Here is a 22,938-nt window from a genome sequence, read left to right on the forward strand (position 1 = left end):
AGGGACAGGACAAGAGGCAATCATTTCTAGTCTCAACCATTCTGTGACTAGTAATGGGATGCTGCTACATTGATTTTTTTTAACAGAGACCAAATCCAAAGCATGAACTGTCTGCATTTATGATAGCAATAGGTAGCTGAAACCTTAGTGACATTTGCCACATTTATGACATCCGTCACATCTGTGACATGCTGCACACACTGCAACAGTAGTATTTTCACTGATTCAAAGTCTTGCTTCCTTGAAGGTAAATACAATTTGTAGCTCAGTTTGTCCAACCTGCTTTTAAGCAATGTTGTATATTTTTGCAAAGTTGTAAAATTAAATAGCATGAATCCAAAGCATCTGCATTAAGCATAGGGCAATACAACTCACTAACATAAAACAAGGTGAAAAGCCAAAAGAGTAATCAACTTAGTAAACAAAGTACAATACTGTAAGATTAATAAGGTTGATTTCATTTGTGGTGGGGGAAAGAAAAAAAAAGAAAAAAAGACTGTTTCTGATAAGCAATACAGTAGTATACTAAACATTGCACAGGTTTCTTTACAGTTAAAGACTATGCTGCACATGCTGCACAATTTTTGTTTTTGGTATCGCTGAATGTTGGTACTTAACTAATAAGGAATGTAACTACAAAATTCAGGTTTGGATGAAAACGGGTAGTACAAAAACCTCATTTTTGGAAGACACTTTCAGTTTTGTAAATGTGGGGGTTTTGGGTTTTTTTTAGACATTCCTTTCTAAGAAGTATTTGTCAAGAACTCAACTGGCTGATCTCATATAAAAATATACCACATTACTCAAGGTAATATGCTTGTGATGGTTGATTATTAGAATCATCCAAAATATTAAACTTTGTATATAGTGAGGAGGTAAGCATTTCTGGACCATCCAGCATATCTAATAACTGCAGTATCAATATTGAATCTGGGGGCTTTTAAGTGAAATAGAGTGATGTGAAAGATGGTAATTGCATCTATAAGAGACTGTAAGTTACGATGCTTCTCAGGTAGTATATGTAAGAACGCAGACCTTTCCAAATAACATGGCTTAATACGTTTCTTCAGTAACACAAGGATTCTCCAAAAGAATTTCCACTTGGTGATGCAGAGCACTGAGAGAGACCAGCATCTTACACAATGTGTGCACCTAGGAGTACACAACTGAGTGCTGTGAATACTTCTGACTGTATTAATGACAGTTTGAATACAATGAAGGGAAAACTGTAAGGTAACTGATCATTACTGGCTTGTTTAAATCCTTTCCAACTTAGTAATACCGTCAGCGCATCCTAACTAAGACTAATTTATGAAGAAACACAAACCAGCATATCTTAACATGTCAAAATTATTTTCATTCTCTAATGCTAATAATTGCAGTGAATAATCTGTGGAACCCAATAAATAAATGTGTTCTCTCATCAGAATTTTTCTTCTTTTAGTCAGGTCTTAATTAGGTTTTTTAAGACTTCTTTATAACCCTAGCATATATTTTTTTTAATAACTATGTCTCAGCTAAAAAGGCAAAACATACCATATGGAAATGTAAACATCTGCATAGGAGAACTAACTTTGAAAAGCACCTGATAGGGTTATATGTACAAATCAAGATATAATGCACTGGTATTTGTACATTTAACTTTCTCAGGCCCTTCTGAAAACCTCATCTTAGAGTATCTCCTGCTTCATCTACTTTTTATCTATTTCTATCGTAGTTTTTATTAAAAGAAATAGCTATTTCTCTATGATAATCACTGTAGACAGACCTTAATACACAATACCTCATATACATAATACCTGCCATCACACAGGAACAATCAGTTACTTCTATTATTATTATTATTATTATTATTATTATCATCATCATCATTATTATCATCATCTAATACACAAAAGGCTTCATACATACAATCAAACTTGGCAGTTAATGAAAACTATTAGTAAATAATATTTCTAATGGTATCTGTCATGCAGTTTGATTTACTTTTCATACTTAATATAAGGAAAGCTAAAATAACTAACCACAAGGATAACTTTGTAGTAAGAAATCCTCTGAGCTCTCTACAATTCCTGTCTGCCTAGCATTTGCTTCAGATAAAAGCCAGGGTTAACTGTGCCCAATTGGTATCAAACCTGATAATCTCTTCCTGTCCTGAAGAACTGCTCTTATCATCACAAGCAACCCCAACAGAGAATAGGGATAAAGTGCAGAAACTCTGTGCAATCTCAATGTCAGTTTAAGTCTTTGATAGGGGTCAGTAAGTAAAGGATGAGACACCAGAGTGCTCTGTCTCCATTAGGCCTGTTTGACTGCAGTGACATTTAAAAATGTGATGGGAGCATGTGCCTTATGGCAACACAGCATTGTATGGAAATGGTGGCAATGAGGTACTGATAGGTTCTTTGAAGAGACTGTTTCATTCCAGAAGTTTAGGACAGAGACTAGACTGATGGGAGATAAGGCTTGAAAGAAGACACTTCCTCCTGAGGACACGTTTTTAAAGAACAGAAAAAGTCTTCACCATTAGACAAGTGTTTTCTTTCCTAGGCAAGAGAAAAAAGCTATACTTGCAGTGCATACACCAGTGCAGTTATTTTCAAGGCAAGCAAAACCACTTCTCTGACTTGTTAAACAGAATATGAATAGAGACAGACTTTTATTGTATCACCCCAAAAGTATTTGCTTTGCATTATAAAAATACCTGACACATAAGAGATATGGAGAAAGATGTACTTGGTTATTCAAGGACACCTGTACTGGAAAAACATATATTTGGTTTAAACATCATTATCAGTCGAAATACTTTAAACTGAAAACTCCAGTCTTAGAAATGCCATAATTCTATGCAAGACCAAAAAAAATTAAATTGCCTTGTATATTATAAACAATCATTACAATGTGTGAAATCTCTGATGATCAAATAGTATTTCTATGTTCCTTTAAAAACCGTGTTTTCTCAGAAGATTTCTGAATTGTAGAAAATTTTATGTTGTATCAAAAAGTGTGTCTACCAAGGCATTAATTCAGACTTAAACCAATATGCTATTCCATTTTTGTCATATACTATATTCGGTTGTTCCCAGACATACTCAAAATTAAGTCTATAATACCATAATGAGAATATGTTACTTTTGAATTCTTAACATATGTTCTTAAACTTTCACCCTTAAAGGTGTCTTAGCCTATAATAATGTATTTTATCAATCATTTAATATGAATTCTGTGCTGCTAATAAATTCTTAATTTCAATTGTGCATGTTTCATGAAACGTGACGTATCCTATCTTTCTCTTCTGAATACAAAAGGTATTAATATTTAATTTTACAGCATAAAGGCTACATAACCTTAATCAAACAATACATTTAATATCACTACATGTAGAGTAGGACAAGATTTTACAGAAAGTTTATAGGAACTTCACTGAAATTGCATTTTTATTCAGTAAAGCCATATTTTTTTATATATATACACACAAAATAAATAATCAGTGCACCAGTGCACTCATTAAAGAAGAAAATACTTTAAATTAACATGTTACCAAAAGAATAATAATATTTAGCTCTTTCATATCCCTTTATTCTTAGATACTGTATTTATTTCTTGGGTTTCCTGGGTTAGCAAATCTCTCCATTCCTAACATCCAATTACAACTTTGAACATTTCTCATTTTCCTTTCAGATTTATTTCCTACGTCATAATGCATTGTTTGCCTGCCAAAAAGATGGAAAATGCAACTGTGTACTGAAGTTACTTTCAGAACTCAGCCATTGCAGCAACTCTGCAGCCATTATTTATCTTTCTGTGCCACAGATCTTATTCCAGCTTCTGCCTTCCCACTAGAAAGACTTTTTCTTTTCAAAGTCTCAATTTCAAACAGATTCACTCAAGCTATATTGGAAATGTAGAACAAATGTATCTAGAAAATCTCTAGCAAAATAGAAAACCAATGAAATACAAAAGAAGGATTTTTTTATTGTTTTCATTTTTTAAAACCTGTCTCATTAATTTGAAGAATAGTTTGAAGAGACAATTTTCTAATGAATTTTTGTATATTTAAATTTCTATTCTCTGATTGGTTTCTAAAATATCAGACTCTTCTCTAAACAAAAATAATCTCCTTTTCTCCTGGATAGATTTCAAGAGCTTTGAATAAAGACAATCTCTGAAAGAGACTGTCACAAACTTGGTAACTCCAGGAGGGGTTATAACAGGGGCTAGAGACTTGTTGGGGATTAGTAAATTATAGAACTAGGAAAAAAAACCCAGAAGACTGTTGAATCTGAGAAGGCTAAGATCCAGACTGAGCTGTTTCCCAAATCAGTCCTTACCTTATACCAAAAGTATTCTTTTCACCCCCAGCAGTCTCCAATAGACCAAGGATTTGAAGCCTTTGCTTAGCCTTAAGTTAGTGGGTAATACCAATGGAATATGATTTCAGATGAAATTCTGTCCTGCTTAAATCACCAACAAGGGTCTTGTCGACTTCAGAAAGACAGGATTCCTCCACAGAATTCAGTATCACTAACTAATATGACATGCTTTCTTAAATTATGCAATTTTAAATATGAATTACCAGGAAATACTGACCTTCCATTAAGAATGTACTTTTTTTTTTTTTCTTTTAAAATAAATTTAAAAGAGAAAACAAAATATTAGAACTTACATTCAATATCAAGGTACATGCTCTTTTGATGCCCACCAATTCTACTTGCAGCTTCACAGTCATATCTCCCTGAATCTGACAACTTCACATCTTTAATATGCAGTGACGATTTTCCATGCTGCCCTTTGACTTCTATACGGCCATCTGGGCTCTGTTTACATTGATTCAGGAAAAAGAAAGGTTTTATATATATAAAAATATGTATATTTATGAATATTTTATATATTAAACACCATTGATAAGTATGACTGAAAGCATCTCTTCACCTATGGTGAAGTTATTACTGACAGCTAAGCAACTTTTGAATTTTTCAAATAAAGAAAAAGATATGGAAAAATATATTCCTTTTCTAGGCACTTTACAAAGGAATAAGTACATGCTTAAAGGAACATTGTCAAGGTAACGCACAAAATAGATCCACTTATGACTGGAACAGTGAACTGCATACTCCAAATCTTTATGATCTTACTCATTTTGTTATGACGCTGCAGTTAATGAAAACGCATACATGTAAAATCAGTCTCATACATTACGTTTAGCATTAGCTCTTTTGTCCTTAAAAACTGAATAGAAATATTCCCTTCAACAACGATCAAAACAAAAATCCAGTCGTAGATCTATTTTCATAATTCACATTTTCTTATCAGAAGCTCCATAAGTGCAACTGGAATTTCTGAATTTCGTTTCTATTGCATGGAAAAAGGCAAGGGAGAAAAATGAATGTCGGCTTCTGATTTTCCAGAACATAAATTTTATATTTAGCAGCTTCATAAAAATGCTTATCCATAACAGCTCCCCTTCCCCTCCCCCCAAATTATTTGAATTTCAAAAGTATAAAAATATTATATATAACTATATGAAACCGTTACAAAAAAATCCTCTGCTTGACACTCTAAACTTCATGGTATAGTATATCTGAGGAAAAAAATAATTTTAATCTGGTTCTAACAAAACAAAACTCTTTATTTGTTTTGTAGCTTTGGAAAACTTGCTTTACTTCTTTGTTTCACTTTTTTCATTTAAGGAAAAAAAAAGCTTATAAAAAATACTGGTATTTACCTACCTTCATTGTTGAGGAAGGTGGAAAAGGGAGCAAACATGATTAACTATTTCACTGTATCACATTTAAACTTGAAATATGCTTTAATGTCCAATCCTATAAATACATATATTCAACTTTAATGCTTTTTACACTAAATACTCACCAAGTGGCAGCTGGTATTTAAATGACTGAGCTTTTAATGCTCTACAATTGTTTCTTCACTGAATACAGGTAAAATGCACATAATTTAGTTCTTAAAATACTTGACATAAAGCAGTTGTATAAATCATTCTGTATTCTATATTTACTATGGAAAGAAAAGTATTCTAATCCCACATCAGAATCTAAGAACACTGAATTTTGTTTCCTGTGGAAAATCTCACAGCATAGGTACGTAAATGAAAGTTATGGAATTCTAATGCAAGAACAAACCTAAACCCCTCTGGACTCGTAAAAATTAGTAAATAAGACCACTTTGTTATCTCTTAGGTAATTTCTAAAGCTGAAAAATTCTATTTTTATTATACATTTATAAAAAGAAGGAGAGAAGTTATGAAGTTATTAGTAAACATGCTACAGTACTGAATGTCATGGTTTTTGGAGGGAACTCTTGGCATAATTAAGATGAAATTTCTTTAAAATAAAACATCAAATAGTTTCCTGATTTCTATTATACAAAGTATTATATCTATATTTATACCTATAGCTATAATAGTTAATAACACCATTATTTACCTATGGATTATTTGCTGCTTTTCTAAAACATCAAGTATGTAATACAGTTATAAATACACATTATTACTCCCTAAAATGTATATACACTTTAGCAATTTCATTTCTGATTTTATCTTAGTTACAATATTTCCCTAAGAAGTCACTTTTAAAACTGTGAGAAGACATATACTATGTGACTATGAATCACAGACACATAGTAAATACTGTATTACTGATTCATTAAAGAGATGCCCTCCTAAAGCAGTAAGGTGGCTCTGTGCAACAGAGCAGTAGTACAGAACAGGTATTTTATTTTGAGAAAAATATTCTTTGGTTTCCTTATTGTATATTACAATATACCTTCCCCTTGCACAATGCAGTGTCTTTCTGTGAAATTATATTGACCTATAGCTGTAATGGCACATTCACTGAAGTTCTTTCAACATGATTTTTCAAATTACATCAGAGATTATTCAGCTACCTCAGTTTTCTGTTTCAGTAAAAGGTTATTAGAAGCATATATGTAAAAACAGAAAAAATAAAAATAAAAATATAAAATATACCCATTCTAAATTGTAGTTTTTCACTCAGAAAGATAAATCTGTACTATTTGTACCTTCTGTGCAGTATAGTCAACAGGATTCCTGTGAATAGAGTTAAATTATTTACACTCCTTACTAAAGTCATGAAAGGTATTCTTACAGGAGTATAAAATCCGCAGTGCTATTTTGTATTTGATAACAAAGAAAAATTGCATCAGTTCAATATTAATCCCAAATACCAGAATTCACTGTAGACTTCACTATATATTTCACTATAATTAATTCCATACATTCTAAAGCATAGTCATGAGTGCTAATTGATGTTAAAATAAAAAAGGTTAATGAAAATAAGCAAAAAGATGCTTAAAATTAAATAGCTTTTACAGTAACTTTTCAATGTTGCTTCCAGTTTATCTAACTGTTTTCTAATACTGCTGGAAAAAATTTGGTCTGTATCCAAAATAACTTTCCTATGTTCTCATATATGAGGAAAAAAAAAGTATTTACATATGAATGACATAATATAGGCTTAGATTTAGTCAGGGCAAACACCGATTTCATATATACTCTGAATCATAGGAGATTTTTGCATAACCACATCACCTATTCTCATCGTCAAATATATGGTAATAAGCATTTTGAAAGAGGTCTATGAGGTTAAGCAGAGTCCTCAAAACCAAGTAAAACATGTAACAATTGTAGGCAAGAACATTTGGCCCAAATTATCATAAAAACACATATTTACTAAAGTTAACTTCAATTTTTTTCAAAATTGTCTGAAAGAGATTACAAGAGTCTCTTTGGAATGTGAAATACGTAAGATACCCTCTGCTGCATTGCTCAGAATGCATATCATACTGCCACTTCTTCATGAACAGTTTAAGAAGTCCTGTCCCCTCACTCTAGTGTGCAGATGGATTAATGTAAAATTCCATTAATTTTTTTGCAAACATGGTGCAATACGTGATTAAAAATTTACTGTGCAGCTGACATTCCTGAACACAGAAACACATGAAAGAAAACAAGAGGGCAAATACAGATTACGTTCCATTAACATACAATTAAATAAAAAAGATAAAATGTTTTGAAGCAGTTGCCTATATCTAGACAGGATTCCCAGAAAATGTTGGAGATTAACACTTGTAAATGAAAAAGGCTAGCTAGTATGATGAATTTTCACAAGGACAATACTAACAACTCTGGCTGTTATATTGATCCGTGGTATAAATCAGATCTGGCACATGTTCTGTCAAGGACATGTTGGTGATGACACAAGACGTACAATAACAGTGCAGTCATGCTGCAGCCCAGCTAGGAATGAACATCAGGCACACAGCAGAGACAGGGAAGCTGACTATGACAGAGAGCAAAGACGACACTGAGTCAAAAATATGCAGTGTTAGCCTGAATCAAGAATTGAAACCATGCTAATTATATTGTCCTGTTCTTGTAAAGGGCATCATCAAAACTAGAATACAGAATCATAGAACGATTTAGGTTGGAAAAGACCTTTAAGATCAAGTCCAACCGTTAACCTAGCGCTGACAAGTCCACCATACACTGGCAAAGCAGAAGTCTGCATTCATACTGATCCATAATACCACTCTTCTTATTTAACTTTGAACAGCAAATACACAATGTCAGACAGGGGCAGCACTAACCTTGGGGTCTGCATGCACCAGAACTTTATACCCTTGGTAAAATCTTTCTGAGGCTTATTTCCCTCCTGCACTGAGTATGGAGAGCACACGTCAGCACCGTGTCTGGCACCGTAACCCAACACAAGAGGAAGAGACAGCACACACGGGAACACCAAGCACACTGCACCTGCCCAGCAGTCCTCAGTAGAAATACCCACCAGGATAAAAACACTGGAGCTGCCACTGCTGACAAATCAAAATACAGATATAAATTCCATGAATTAATAATGCCAGTAACTCTCAAGTCTGCTTGAAGTAATAATGGACACCTAGTAAATTAGAATACCGTTCTGTTCTTTTCAAATGTTATACTGATAAACATGCAAAATATGTACTAAGGTGTTTTCTGCAAGATCGATCAAGTACACATGCTTTTATTTCTTAGTATTAATAGAGTATAAAAAGTAAACAAAACAAAAATCTAGACAACCAGAACAGTCTCTGTAGTTCAGTACTCATGATTTTTGCTCATTCACTGAATTACTCTGCATCACCTATCACCATGGAGCACGAATAACCAGAGATGTTTGAAAAACATATGTAGTAAATACAGTCCCACACAGATGTGCGTATTTCTTTAGAAAGACCAGTGAGCAAGCATGTTAATTGAAACACTCTAAGACATTGGAAGAATAATTTCAATAAACAGACCACTGTGTGTCCTGAAAATTAAACAAGGTCTTCAGAAGTTACCTTTTTATAGCATCTGGGAAATCATAATAAAATCAATAAGAACTATCAATTTTAATTGGAAAATTTAATAGAATTCATAAATAAAAGTGGCTTTTCTGGGGGTTTGGTAGTGTTCCTCCCCCCCCCCCCCCCCCTCATCAGCTTAAAGCTAAAAAACAAGTGAGAAATCCTCAGCAGAGACTTTAATAGCATTTTACTCAGCTACAGCTGACTTTGTGACTTCATCCACATAAACCCCACATTCCTTAAATTAAAAATTTAACATTTCACAGAAAAACACCTCTTATTGTGAATACTGATAGCAATCTAGTTCTCTGTCATTGTCAAAGAAATGACAACTCTTCTATACAGGTCTCCAAGTAAAATTTTTCATAATGGCAACACTTAATTATAAAATATTACCTTCTGAAAACAAATGAACAAACAAACAAAAAAAACCCAAAGGGTGAGAACCTTCTGCACTTGCTATATTTTTGCTCAGAATATGTAGCTTAACCCAAATGAATCCTAGTCTAATAATAAAATGGAAAGTATCTTATCACTTGAGAGTAATGCTACAGATTCTGTAAAAGTAAATACATGTATGCTTGATTTTGATAAAATTCTTGTCATGACATATATGCTGCTCTACTACCTGACTTTTTCTGTCATGCTCTTTTTTCCCAAACTTCTCACATGATTTGGATTTCCACACATGAATATTCCCATAGTCCTGGCCAGCTGATGCTGACCTGACTGTTGATGAACGGCCAAAACCATGTTTCAGAGCCCCCAGGGTAGTACCAGAATGATGACAACTGTATTTCAAGGGTTCCACATGCAGAGAGAATAGGAATGTGATGAGACAACAACATCCACAAAGAGGTAAGAACGGCTTCTGGGACAGAATAACTTATTCAGGTACCACGGAGTGTTCAATCTGTACAATTCCATTGCCATTGTAGTAAAAAAAATGTAATTTCTCAGAAACAGAGGATTAGCTGATGATGATGCCTAGAAACTGTCGTTCTTTTTCAACTGTAGAAACTGTAGAGAGGTGGATGGTGTGATTAGTAGTTGAATTTGATTTATCAACCATTTCTCCAGCTCCCACTGAGGAACTGTAGCAGCAAATGAGATGAAGTTGTACAGGTGCCAAAACATGCATTTTCAGCTGGCTGAAAGCAAGAGTGGAAGGTGAGAACAGATGCAGAAATTGGTGTCTTGTTTGTAGCTGGATTTTGGTAATATTACTTGGATGGTTAGAGCAGCTGTAACTGTGTTGATTATCTTCCCTCCTACAGAGTTTACTGTTTGGCTGACAAAGCACTCCTTCATCCCTTGAAGTCCAAGTGCAAGAATGCAAGCAAAAAAATCCCTATATTTAAAATCTAGACATGTTGAAATACCTTTATTAGGTTTTGTTCTGATGTTTAAAGCTTATTTATGATCAAAGTGCCATTACTGTCCATAGTTACACCAATGTAGGCCAGTTTTGCCTGTCACATATTTACCAAATGTGTCTTCTGACGCCTTGTGTACTTCAGTGCTATTTTGATGAGCATTGCATGTGTTAACAACAGAAAATATGAAGAAAAAGTGGCTTAAAATTGAATGTTATTTCTTTTGTAAACCATGGTGCACATACTCAAGAACAGTCATTGTGAGAACATATAAGTTGAGTAAAAACTGCAGGACTTTTTCAAGTTCCTCCAAAGGAGCTGCTGCAGATATCCATCATAGAAGATCCTCACATTGCAGGATGGGAAGTATCAAAAATATTATAAAGAACCTGTTTTAATTTTATGCCTAGCTCTTCCTTCTTCAGATCAAATTGTCAAAACCTGCCAACTCATTACATTGTCTCGGTCATGTTCTGAGTACACATCACTGAATTTTCAAGGAAAAAACAAATACTGATTAACAGAATCACCTTTGGAATTTCATGAATAACAATATTTTTTAGGATGCTTTCTGATTTCGGGTTGTGTTGATATCCACATGAGAGGAAAACCTCAGATCACATACTTCAGGCTAATGTTTCTTATACGTGAGATTTAAGCAGGTCATAATTGCTCATGAAACTGTTCCTTGAAGCAGCATGAAAGATAAGAACTTCTGCAACCTGATGTACTGATACTAAATGATGATAAAATTCCAGAAGTCTATTAATGTAAGTGACCAGCAATTCCTAATCTAAAAATCTACCTTTGATGATGAGAAAGGGCTGTTAGTCACAACAGCCATCATCGTGTAGAAGCTGATGGAAGCTCCCTTCTGGATTATGGATGGTATATTCACAATATTTCCCATTTTCTTCAGGTAAATGTATTTTATCCATGCACCTGTTGGAGACAGCAGAAAATTCCAGAGTATTGCTACGTGCATATGCCTTAACGTCCAGTGAAGCAGAATAATGCTACAGCAGTGTCTTGGACTTCAGTGATTTTTATAGGAGACCTTGTGATTCTTTTAGAACTGCAGCTGGTTAAACATATGTCAGCATGCTGCAGACTCCTGTATTTGTTAAGAATTTGTATTTCCACAAGGAAGAAATTACTGAAGAATTTATTCTTTGTAGATCTATAGTGTGACACCAGGGACGTCACAAAAAATTAATCTTGAAGAAAAAAAATAACGTTTGTTTTGATTTTCTGTTCATCTGCAGACATAACAGTTACTTTTAAAGAATTCAGATTGGAAATAGTAATGAGATCTATGCAGGTTGTTAACAGCATGTACAATCTCAGGAAAAATGTATTCTTGAAAGCTTCATATAACTCTTAGAAATTATGAACTGTTATTTGATTGATTCATGCTGGCATTTCTTTCAAACTTAAGTTGTTATGTTTTGAGATGACACAGGACATATGATACACCAAAACCACTAAGACATGAAACAGAACACTGAACTTCTTTCCCTTGATTGGTTTTTACTCACAAAAATGTATGAAAGACAAATAATAAAGAGAGAAAATATGATGATCAGCCATTCAAGATTACTTGTGCTAAAGATGCAAATCACAAGAAATAAATGGTTGATGATTATTAATGGCAAAAATATTAGCATCATCTGAAAAAAGCTTGTAGAGGAAAACAAACATTAGTGTTGGTCACAGAAAATAACAATAGTAATGACAAATGAGTGTTTATAACACAAATATTACAACTGTAATAATTACATAAGTACTTTGCATTAGAAATTCTGATTCAATCGTAAATACTGTATTTAAAGGTTTTATATCTAAGAATTTTGCTGCTCTGAATCTACTCCAACACTGCTGTGATGCCATTAATATAGCTGACTCAGATGGATCCAAACCAGCAAAATTCTCAGGAATAAGACCATTAAGTACAATGCTTTTATGCAATACAGACCTCATATAAAACAGCCACTAAAAATAATGATTTTACTATACAGTTACATCTTACTTTAGACAATCAAATCTTATTGTGACTGGATTCTTTGGATAAATGAGAGTAAGACACAGGTGATTATACATCAGCTTTGTAAATCTTTAAAATGCTTGCAAAGCATTTGTAACTTCAATGCAAATTGGAGTTACAAGGTTTTCCTGCAAAGGATGAGTAAGGGAGGACTCTAGCATAAGCATATGACCCCAAACATGTGTCAGTATGGGTTCTATGTGATCTGCCAGAATTCATTCTTCAGTGTATTACTCAATCTCTGTGCATCTCAACAAGAATACTCACTATTAAATATATACAGCATCAGTAGCAACAGGTATGGTTATTCTGACTCGGAACTTCAATCTGGTCCTGTTTCTGTTTGGGTCAATTCGAATCTGAAGTATAAATGACTGCAGCTGTAGAAGTAACTAGTACAGTCAAACTCTACCACTGTACCACACTGAACCGCCCATACGGATGGAGTTACGAAACTGTGAAAGAACACGAAAACATCAAGCACTAGGATCCCAGCTTTCCTTCAGGCAGGGGTTGTAGCCCAGTAAGCATGGTTCTCCTGTTGCTAGTAAGAGCTCTGCTCCAGTGCAGGGTCTTGGGACTTGCCAGGGGTCACCTTGGTCTGAGGTGATTTCAGTTTGCTTAAAGATAGCAAGTCCCTAATCATCAGGTAACTATCTGAATTTGTTTCTGGTTAGTTCTTTGCTAAGTACTATATATGGTGAAGATCTAACTAGCAAACATTAGCTCTTTGTCTTAATTGGGAACGGGGGAGGCAGTTCTGTAACTTTAACAGGGGAAAACAGTAAAAAAGAAAAAAAAAAAGCCCAAAACAAAAGAAACCAAAACAACTTTTAGCTGGAAACCCATGAAGACAAAGCATGTAAGCTTACTGCAGTACAAAATGGACAAAAGTACCTTTAGATTGACCAAAGGCAGGGAAGGAATCATAGTTTTATTTTGTATAAACTGATAAAATATTACTTGGACTGACAACAAGTTCTTGGGTAAATATGGGTTGTATGCCCCTCTTGCTCACAAAACTCCAATGGAAGAATATAAAATAACCTTTAAAATGACAGCTACTCCGAGAATCTCAAGCTGACATTAATGCATTTATATGTACATTCATTTTCATAGAATTCAGGTTTAGATCATGATACAGTTTAGCTTTACTTGCAGGAATAACTGATGTGGTGAAGGTATACAGTTATGCAACACAGAGCAGCACAACATGGGCTTTTTTTGGGGAGGGGGGTGCTGGGGTGGGGAGGGGATCAAAATTTTACTTTCTCTTACTTGTTTGTTCAGTGCTTGTATGCAGCTTGGGGTCCTTTCCAGTTTTCTGTAAAGGTGATTTATATTTTATTAAAGTTACTATGGCTAAAGAGCACATAGGAAGTCTGTCTGGAAACTGGGATGAGGGGGAGTCCTGCAGTGCAATAGATATGCAACAAGGCTTCCTTAGGGGAAGGAAAGGCACAGAAGCCAGAAATGCATAATTTAAGTCATGAAGAGCAGGTGAATTGTCTGCAAGAAGGACCCAGATCCAGACCTCACAGAATAAAATGTCTTTGTTCACAAAGCCTGACAATTCTGTATGGCTTTTTGGAATGGAAGAAACAACAGAAAATTTTTGCAGTAGCATGTAAAAATGGAGAAAATGAGCTACGCTGGACATATCTGAAAGGGCATAGAAATATTTGTTTTCTAGTTATTTTATTTACCTGGTATCATCCAATAGGTTTTATCTAATTCCATTTTAAAATTTATTTATATGTATGTATATAAATAAAAGATTATGCTGAACATATCAGTCAAATTGGGTGGAAACTACTATGAAAAAATATGCTGCTACTAGAGTCTGAAACAATGTAGAAAGCAGAGATTGCAATATGGTAGCATAAAACCCCATATGTCATTCTGCTAGGGAAAGCATTACTGAGATGCAAAGCCCTAGAATCAATTTATAGTTTATTTTCAGTCAGCTTAAAGCATTTCATACTCAACTGCAAATTCAGGAAACGTAAGGAATATGTATTATTAAATTAAATTATGAGAAGTTATGGATAGGACATTGCTGAAGAAACATCTGTAATAACACATAAACTGGAGACACCATGTGGATAAATTAATCACAGCTAAAAAAATCAGTCACAGCTCTAGGATTCTCAGGTATGCAGGCAAACTGGGAGGAGAGAGGGCAGCCTGAAGGAAGGTAATCAGTTTTCAGGGTGAGGAAGGAAAGGAAAAAGAGGAATGAGGAAAAAAGTGTGAGAAACAAGCTCCTGCAGACACCAAAGTGGGAGAAGGAAGAAGGAGAGGAGGTGATCCAGGCACCCAAGCAGAGATTCCCCTTGAGCTGTGGTGAAGACCATGTTGAAGCAGGTTGTCCCCCTGCAGCCCATGGAGGTCCATGGTGGAGTGAATATCCACACTGAAGCATGTGAAGACCTCATGCCACAGCAGGTGCATGTGCCCTTAAAAAAGCTGCAGCCCATGGAGAGGCCGCTCCAAAGCAGGCTCCTGGCAGGACATGGGACCCTTGCTGGAGCAGTCTGTTCCTGAAGGACTGCACCCTGCAGAAAAGACGCACGCGGGAACGGTTTTTGAAGAACTGCAGCCTGTGGGAAGGATCCACATTGGAGCAGAGGAGACTAGGGGCAGCAGATGGCCTCTTGGTGGGCTGCTGGTAAGGGTAAGAGTTCTCCTTCTCTTTTATACAGCTACTACCTCCCAACATCTTATCCAAGAAACAAAGTTACCAATGAAATTGCCAAAACATACATTTGCTGAGGATATCTCTTCAGCAACACACACCCCCACACCCATATTATTTAATATTTTGGCATTTGCTACAAGGTGTATGATGCATGTGTAATATTTTATAGCCATACAATTTTTTTTTAACAAATATGATGGTAAAGGTAATAAAGACAAAAAGAACAATCTATTTATATAAATCTGTACATTTTCATGCAGAATTTGTAAATATTTTTAAACATAATTAGGGTTATTCGTAACAATTGTTTAATTAGGGCATATTTGCTAAATATGATGACATGATGACCTGTGAGTTCAGGAATTCCTAAAGAATATCCATGAATCTTAAAGTTCTTAGAGTTCTTAATTTTAAATGCCTACAGTGTTGCCTTTGGGTGAGATAGTGAGAGTTTTATCTCAATAGAGTTTACTATAGTTTTGGTATTACTGAAATCACTTTGAATTTGTGATAAGGAAGCACTGGTAACTGTGGTCTAAATAACATCACATGTTCCATACCATAAACATTATATTTGTCTCATCACAATATATACTAATTATTTTTTTTTTCCTCTACATTAAAAAGCTGTAAAGGAAGCAACTGTACTTTCTGATGAGATTCTGTACTTATTTTTACATTTTCTAAATTAAAGCAGAAAATATATTTTGTTCTACAGACCATAACTCCAAATGACGCTTCTGAAATGTGCTGGTAAAATGGTATTTTTTTCAGTCTGGAACTCTAAATATTCACTAAACTGTATTCTTAATGTAAAATTCTATATTAAATATCCACTTTTGTATACTATTTTAAGAAATGGAACATTTATAGAGTACTTGTTAATTCAATAAATTTTTACCAAGTAGTATCACCCTGAGTGCTTTAACATTATGTATCAGCTACCTACAAGACATATTAAAGCATGTTAGATAATGAGCTCGTAGTAAGGTAAAGATTACCACATGCTATTAAGTCATTGACCTTTGGCATAAATGTCACTACTTGATTTGTAAAAGCAGAAATTTATAGAAAGACAAACCCCAGCTTATTGTTGGTAACATTATTTAGGTTATTTATGTTATTGCAACATTTAGAAATTTTAATAACACCTGTTGAGTCCGTGCAGAGATGGGAGTTATTCTGACCATGAATCAGAGCTCAAACCTATGGTTCAGTTATGCAGTCCTGAGAAATAGTTTGCTGAATTTCAGAAGCTGTCAGTAAGGGATTGTGCAGTCTTCACTTTTCCCAATGCAAAGAAATAAGACTCTTGCATTATGCTTTAGGTTAGGTTGCCCAGCATCCTTTCACAGATGATAGACGTACACTGGTCCATCAGTGCTGTCATGTTAAACTGCCATAACCTGACTGTGTTTGAAATCTGAGAACTGGCATTAATAGGTAGATAGCATATGAGTAGATGCACACAAGGAGATGGTACAGTGAAACTGTGATAGGAAAACGTGCTTTTTTAACAGTATATTAAGGACATTAATAAATTACTAAGAACTAATCATTACACAGAGTGTAGAAAAATTGTTAAACAAAACAAACAAGAGATTGAAAAAGAGAATCCAGGTTATTTGCTTTCATCTTGGTTTTGCCAAAGTCTAAATACTTATTTTCTCCTAATATGCAAGGGTATTCAAACTACCTTTGAGGTCAGGAAAACTGCTGACAGGTTTTAATAGATTAAAATACATTTTGCCAGCACTGCACTGTTGACTGTGCCATTGATTTTGATAATTTCCTATGAGTTTCCATGGTACATAGAAAATGTAACACTATGTAATACTACCAAATTACTCCAGTGTAAAAAGTGTGGCTGTATGACTTAAGGTATCATCAGATATAGGATCTCTATTTCATCAGACAAGTTGAAAGTTATTAAACCATTAGCAGATAATTCAACTGATACTTAGGCAGAAGCTCAAGAAATGATCTTTTGTGTAGTGGAAGGAATGAATGAATATTCAAGTCCAAGCTCCACTGGTATCATAGGAAATGTTGTTCCATAAAAAGTTCCCTGATAATTTCAGTCTTCATTAGTGTAACACAGGGAATATCATCACTGATGACTCAGTGGAAAAAGCTAATATTGGAAGGGAAAGAAATGCCATTTCCAAGCCTGTATGGCTTCATTTCAGGCAGTAAATGCAGCACCAAAACCCATAAAAAACACCCAAAAATATCTACTTGGTGCATAGGTAGTACATAAGCAAAATGGACTAAATGAGAGAGAATTCTGAAGTTTGTAATATAAATTTGTTAGAACTATGATTATCCATTTACAGAATGAACAAAACCTTTGTACTTAATTTAAGGTATCATGTTAAACAATTGATTAAATTCATGACGCTCCTAAATAAACATCTTTTTTTCTCTAGGTTGTCTAAGCTTTTATTACAGAAGATTTATTAAGTTTTAAACATTCTTGGCTTTTTGTTATCTTTATAGAATCAAGAACCTTGTCTCTGTTTACTTATTTATGTCCCAATGGAAACTGACCTTAAAATTTTACTGAAAAGAAAAATTTGCACAAATGAGAGAATTCTGAGCTAGTATAATACCAACACAATCACTCACATTCACACAACACGAATACATACATGGCTGTGTGTATGTAAAGCCATTTGGGTCTAGTCTGGGTGACAAAGCATTTCATTTATCTCCTAAAAGAGGAACAAATCTGAAGGGCCCTTTGGCCACGTAGCAGGGATTTATTATTGAGTTGTCAATATAAACACCAACCAAGCCTGTGTTGGGGAAGAGGCTATGTACACCAAAATGATTTCTAGCTTCAGTTTTGGCTTCATTTACGTATTACTGCAGGTGGTGTTACCTGAAAGAGCATGTGGAACTCAGATGAGTGATTGGGCTACTTAAGGACTTTGAAATATCCACATTGGCTTGCAGCTTTACTCCTCAGCTCACCCAGGGAAGCTGTTTTTCATTTCTAACTGTGTGCAATCTTACCCCTCCCAAATGAATCTTCCTACTAAAATACTGTTACCTCCCAAGACTGTCCACTCTGTGTTTAGCTTCTTCTATTTCACTGGAGAGTTTGTCCCAACTCCATATTAGTGTAGCTGAACGTGCCATAGAGAAGATGAAGGAGCCTCAAAACATACGCAGATTTCTATAGATCTGACGACTGGTGAGAGTATAGTAGTATCCAGTGCTCGTATATGCTCCATGTTTTGCATATGTCACAGGGTATAAATCTGTATATTCCCAACAGCACTAATTACCTAACATTTAAGGCCACCCTCCTGCTTTCTACTCACTCTCATGTCCATTTATTTAACTTCTCTTTCCAGTCACAATAATCTTACTCTTCTATTATATAGCCTTACAATGTGAAGCCCATCATGATTAATTTTGGTGTTAAGAACAAAATACAAAAAAAATATGTAATGCCTGACTGATTTGTTTGCAGAATGTCTCAACTGCATAATCAAAAACAGCTGCAGCTGGCTACATAAACTGTTCTGGCCTGCAGGCTAAGATATGCTAATATTACAACAGGAAAAATATTCTATGATATTGTAAGTAGAAGCCGTTCACACAACACATAGGTGAAACGGGTTATAAAAATTTTCTTCTATAAGGCAAGGAACTTGCCCCTTATATTTTTTCCAATTATTCAAAGAACAAAAGTTCCTGAGATTAATTTACAAAGACCGGGATTTGTAGCTCAGAAAAAAAGAAAGAAATCTCCTGGAATCAATTAAAATACCCTAGATACAGCTTCATCTCCTCATTTTGGGTGATTAATTTCAAATAAAGACCTGATCCTGGATGTGAAAAAATGTAACAGAGCTCTCACTACTATCTCGCAAGAAAGGCAACACAATTTGCTGACACTGGAACACTGCGTCTTTTTGTGCAGTGACAACTTTCACAGGGAGTAAAAAAAAAAATCAGGTTATTTTTACTAACTCTCGTAATAGCTGAAGTGGAGTTAACAGGCATAGGGGGGAGGCAGAGTTGACCTTTCAAAGAAAAGACAAAACATCCCCCAAATTCTTCACATTTGCCTGTTGTCTGATCATGAAAACTGTGAAAAACTACTAGTTATGATTTGCATGCCAACATAAAGCAAATTCAAACTTGGAAAAGAATTTAATTATTGGTCTGAGCTCTGCAATATTTAAAAACAATGTCACAGGAAATTTCATGGGGACAGCCAGATTATTATTGTAGTAGTAGGTAGATGGAAGGAAGCAGAACTCAAGCTATTTCTGTAGTCTACATTATGAGGTTAAAATCACTTTTTTTTTTTTTTTTTTTTTTGTTTCTTTTTTTTACTTGTGGATACAAGAAGAATACTTTAAGGTATTTTAAAGACATTTGGTGAATCTGTGTCGAATATAGACAAATACAGTATAATTTCATATGTCTTAAGTCCAACATCCAAGTTGCAAATTATCTTTTTTTTTGTTTGTTTCATTTTTCTGTTAATCAGTTACCCCACACGTGAGGCATGATCAAAGCTGAGTACCAGGTTCTGGACTGTGACCTCTCTGCACTGACTTCATTCATTCATTTTACATGTTTAGATCATAAATTCTTCAGAGCAGATTGCCTCTTTGGACACATGCTGCATACAGTGGTGAAACTGTCTCATAACAAGCCCCATCTGTTATTGTCATTTGTATTCCAAAACAAGGCTTGAAATGGTAATTACAAGCAACATTGGTCAGCTTTCATATTTCTGCTAGAATCAGATACTAGAAAAGCAGAGCATGAAACTGCCCTCACAGTTCTGCAGTCCGCACAGCAAACAATGACATTTTTGTTCAGAGGATCAGGATACGCTCTCCTTCAGGTATATGTGTAGATATTTATGTGCATCTTCAAAATCTATTTTATAAGTGGTTACAGCAAACCAAATCCAATCAATATCCTTCCTTCTGTTCTACAAAAAGCAACACTTCTCCTGCCTGCTCTTTTCACTGGGAAAAGGGCCAGGCCTGCTGGATCCACAGAGGTCTGTAGCAACATGGCATTTTGAACCACAGCCAAAAGAGGCATGGCCAGGTTGGAATGTTAGTGAAAAGACTTACAATACTGGGGAGTCAGGGACTAGAGGTGCAGAGGCAGAGTACATGCACCAAGCAGAGTTTTGGCTCGACACTGTAATAGCATATGAATCTTGGACTAGATGTTAATTTCCATTTTCAAATCTTTAAGGGTGAGCCAAACACCTTCTGTCACACATAATCATTCATTTACTCAGGGTTACACACTCATGTATTTATGGGTTATAGAGCCATAAAAGGATTACAGAAGTCACCTAATGTGACCTCCTGGAAAACTTTCCATTTAAAATTTCAAGAGAGGTCAGAGGAAGGGGAAAGCCACCTTTATTTCAAATTCTCAATGTAAGAAGGACCACACACTGTGAGGTAGATTATTCCAAAGGCTAGCTCATAAAATGAGAAGAAAAGGCTTCTTTGCTTCTGGTTTGAACTCACTTGCCTTCAACTTTCAAGTACACATTTCTGATGTACTGAAAATCTTTTATCAAAGCTATATTTTCCTAAGAGATAATTATAGACCTCTCACTCATTAACATTATCCTCCTTAAGCCCAGCAGGGTTATTTCTTTGATCTATGACTTTGGTGCATATTTTCCATTCTTTTGGACATAATAATTTCAAAACTCAGAAAAGTCTATGTCCTGGTTATAAGCCCTATCTATCATTTGAAAGAAAACATTTTGAATCCATGCAGGCTAAGAATGATCTTACATTCAGACTTCTCCCTTATCCACACAAGGTATACTTGCATTTTAGCAAAACAAGAATGACATGATTGAGGATCTACATACTAAAAGAAATAAAATAATTAAAAAATAAGAGCAAGACTTTCTGTGTTTTTTAATCATCATCATGTGAATATTATAATTAGAACAGTTCTTCCATCTTCCGCAGAAAAAAATAACCCCCTAAAGATATTCTTAATTCAACAAAAAAGTTGTATAAAGCGCAGTCTGTACTAAAAAATGTTTTAAAACTGGTAAAAAATTCAAAAGATTAATTCACTGAATGTAGATGATGATTTTATGTTTATGCAAGTATGTCTGGTGATTAGACATTACTTCAAAAGTTATCACATATAAGTAATATTTTCAATTAAAAACTATGTTACAATGCCCCCCCCTTCTTTCCCCACTTCCTTCAGTTCACTTTTTCCTTCTCTTCCTGTGTGCAAAACATTGCTGTATTATTCAACAATTATTGAACAATTTAATCACTACCAGTTTCGTTTTGTATTCACCTAAATTGGTAGTAAAGCACAAGCCAAGGCTTTGGCACCCTGGATCTTGAGAACCACAGGGTAAATCCAGCAGCATATTTTATAGCTCAAGAACATACAGACTATTACAGGAAACTTATTCAACATTAAGCATAAACTCTCCCATGAGCTATACACAGAGTTCTCTCATTGGCAAGAAAAAAGGAAACCATATAACTGCATTTATTCTCATCTTTTTATCATCCACATACAGTATATCAGCACACTAGTAGAAAGTGAATATAGGTTTTAGTTTGGTTTTCAGTATTACTCAGTCGAGCCACAGTTCAGAGAAAGCTACAGTAACATGTCTAGACAGTTGAACCATCTGCAGTTTGAATTAAGAATGTAATAATGTCTTACATAAGCACTGGATAAACTTCAGGTTTCAACTGCACCAACATTGTTAATCTTGTTTCTGTGATTTGCTTTCATTTTTCATTTCTGATATAAGAAAGTTTTTTTACAAACATTCCAAACATAAGTGGAAGCCTACACTTGTAACCTTTGAACCAAGTGTAGTCTTTGTGGGTCAGAAAGATGACCTTTGACTTGAAATATTTAAGGAGAAAAACTTCATTTTAATGCAAAACTATTAGAAAAAAATACTATATAAATACTGTTATCTTGCTGCAAAATGGAAATCACATAGCAGGAAAATGGCAGACAGAGTCTCACATAAACTGCCTCAATTAGAGGAAAGGTCAAGTCAGAGACTAGACCAGACCAGACATTTATCTTGAGAGCACAAATAATGGAAATATGTAATTCCCTAATATACAGCAATTCCCTATACACTGAGTGACTTACTATGTATCTAATTCCCTCAGTAGCATGACTGCAATGTAGGTTTGTCAATTGTTTTTTTTAAACAACACCTATGAATATGCAAACATCCTCAAGAAGCCAGTATTTAGCTGTTTGGCTATCTGGAGTTAAAATTTGGAATTAGCCAGCCAGGAAGATGGTATCTCATACTTTATTAACCAGCACAGAGAAAATCTATAGTTTATGTAAGGGAATTAAGAAAAAAACTTGTTCAAATAGTAAAAGAAAATAGTTTTAAAAAAAAAAAAAAGGAAAAAGAAAAAGGGCTCTGTAGGAAGAGC

General features: G+C 34.7%; 1 protein-coding gene across 2 annotated transcripts in view; it reads right to left on the reverse strand.

Annotated features, from left to right (window-relative positions):
* Window positions 1-22,938, reverse strand: part of NCAM2 (neural cell adhesion molecule 2) — a 316,785-nt gene that overhangs the window by 99,035 nt on the left and 194,812 nt on the right. For both annotated transcript variants that reach the window (XM_080374442.1, XM_080374443.1), the window contains exon 9: window positions 4,667-4,817. In XM_080374442.1, coding sequence (XP_080230568.1) covers window positions 4,667-4,817 — 151 coding nt within the window. The remainder of the gene's footprint in view (window positions 1-4,666; window positions 4,818-22,938) is intronic.

The sequence above is a fragment of the Falco punctatus genome, assembly GCF_963210335.1.
Source record: "Falco punctatus genome assembly, chromosome: 2".
NCBI classification, from domain to species: Eukaryota; Metazoa; Chordata; class Aves; order Falconiformes; family Falconidae; genus Falco; species Falco punctatus.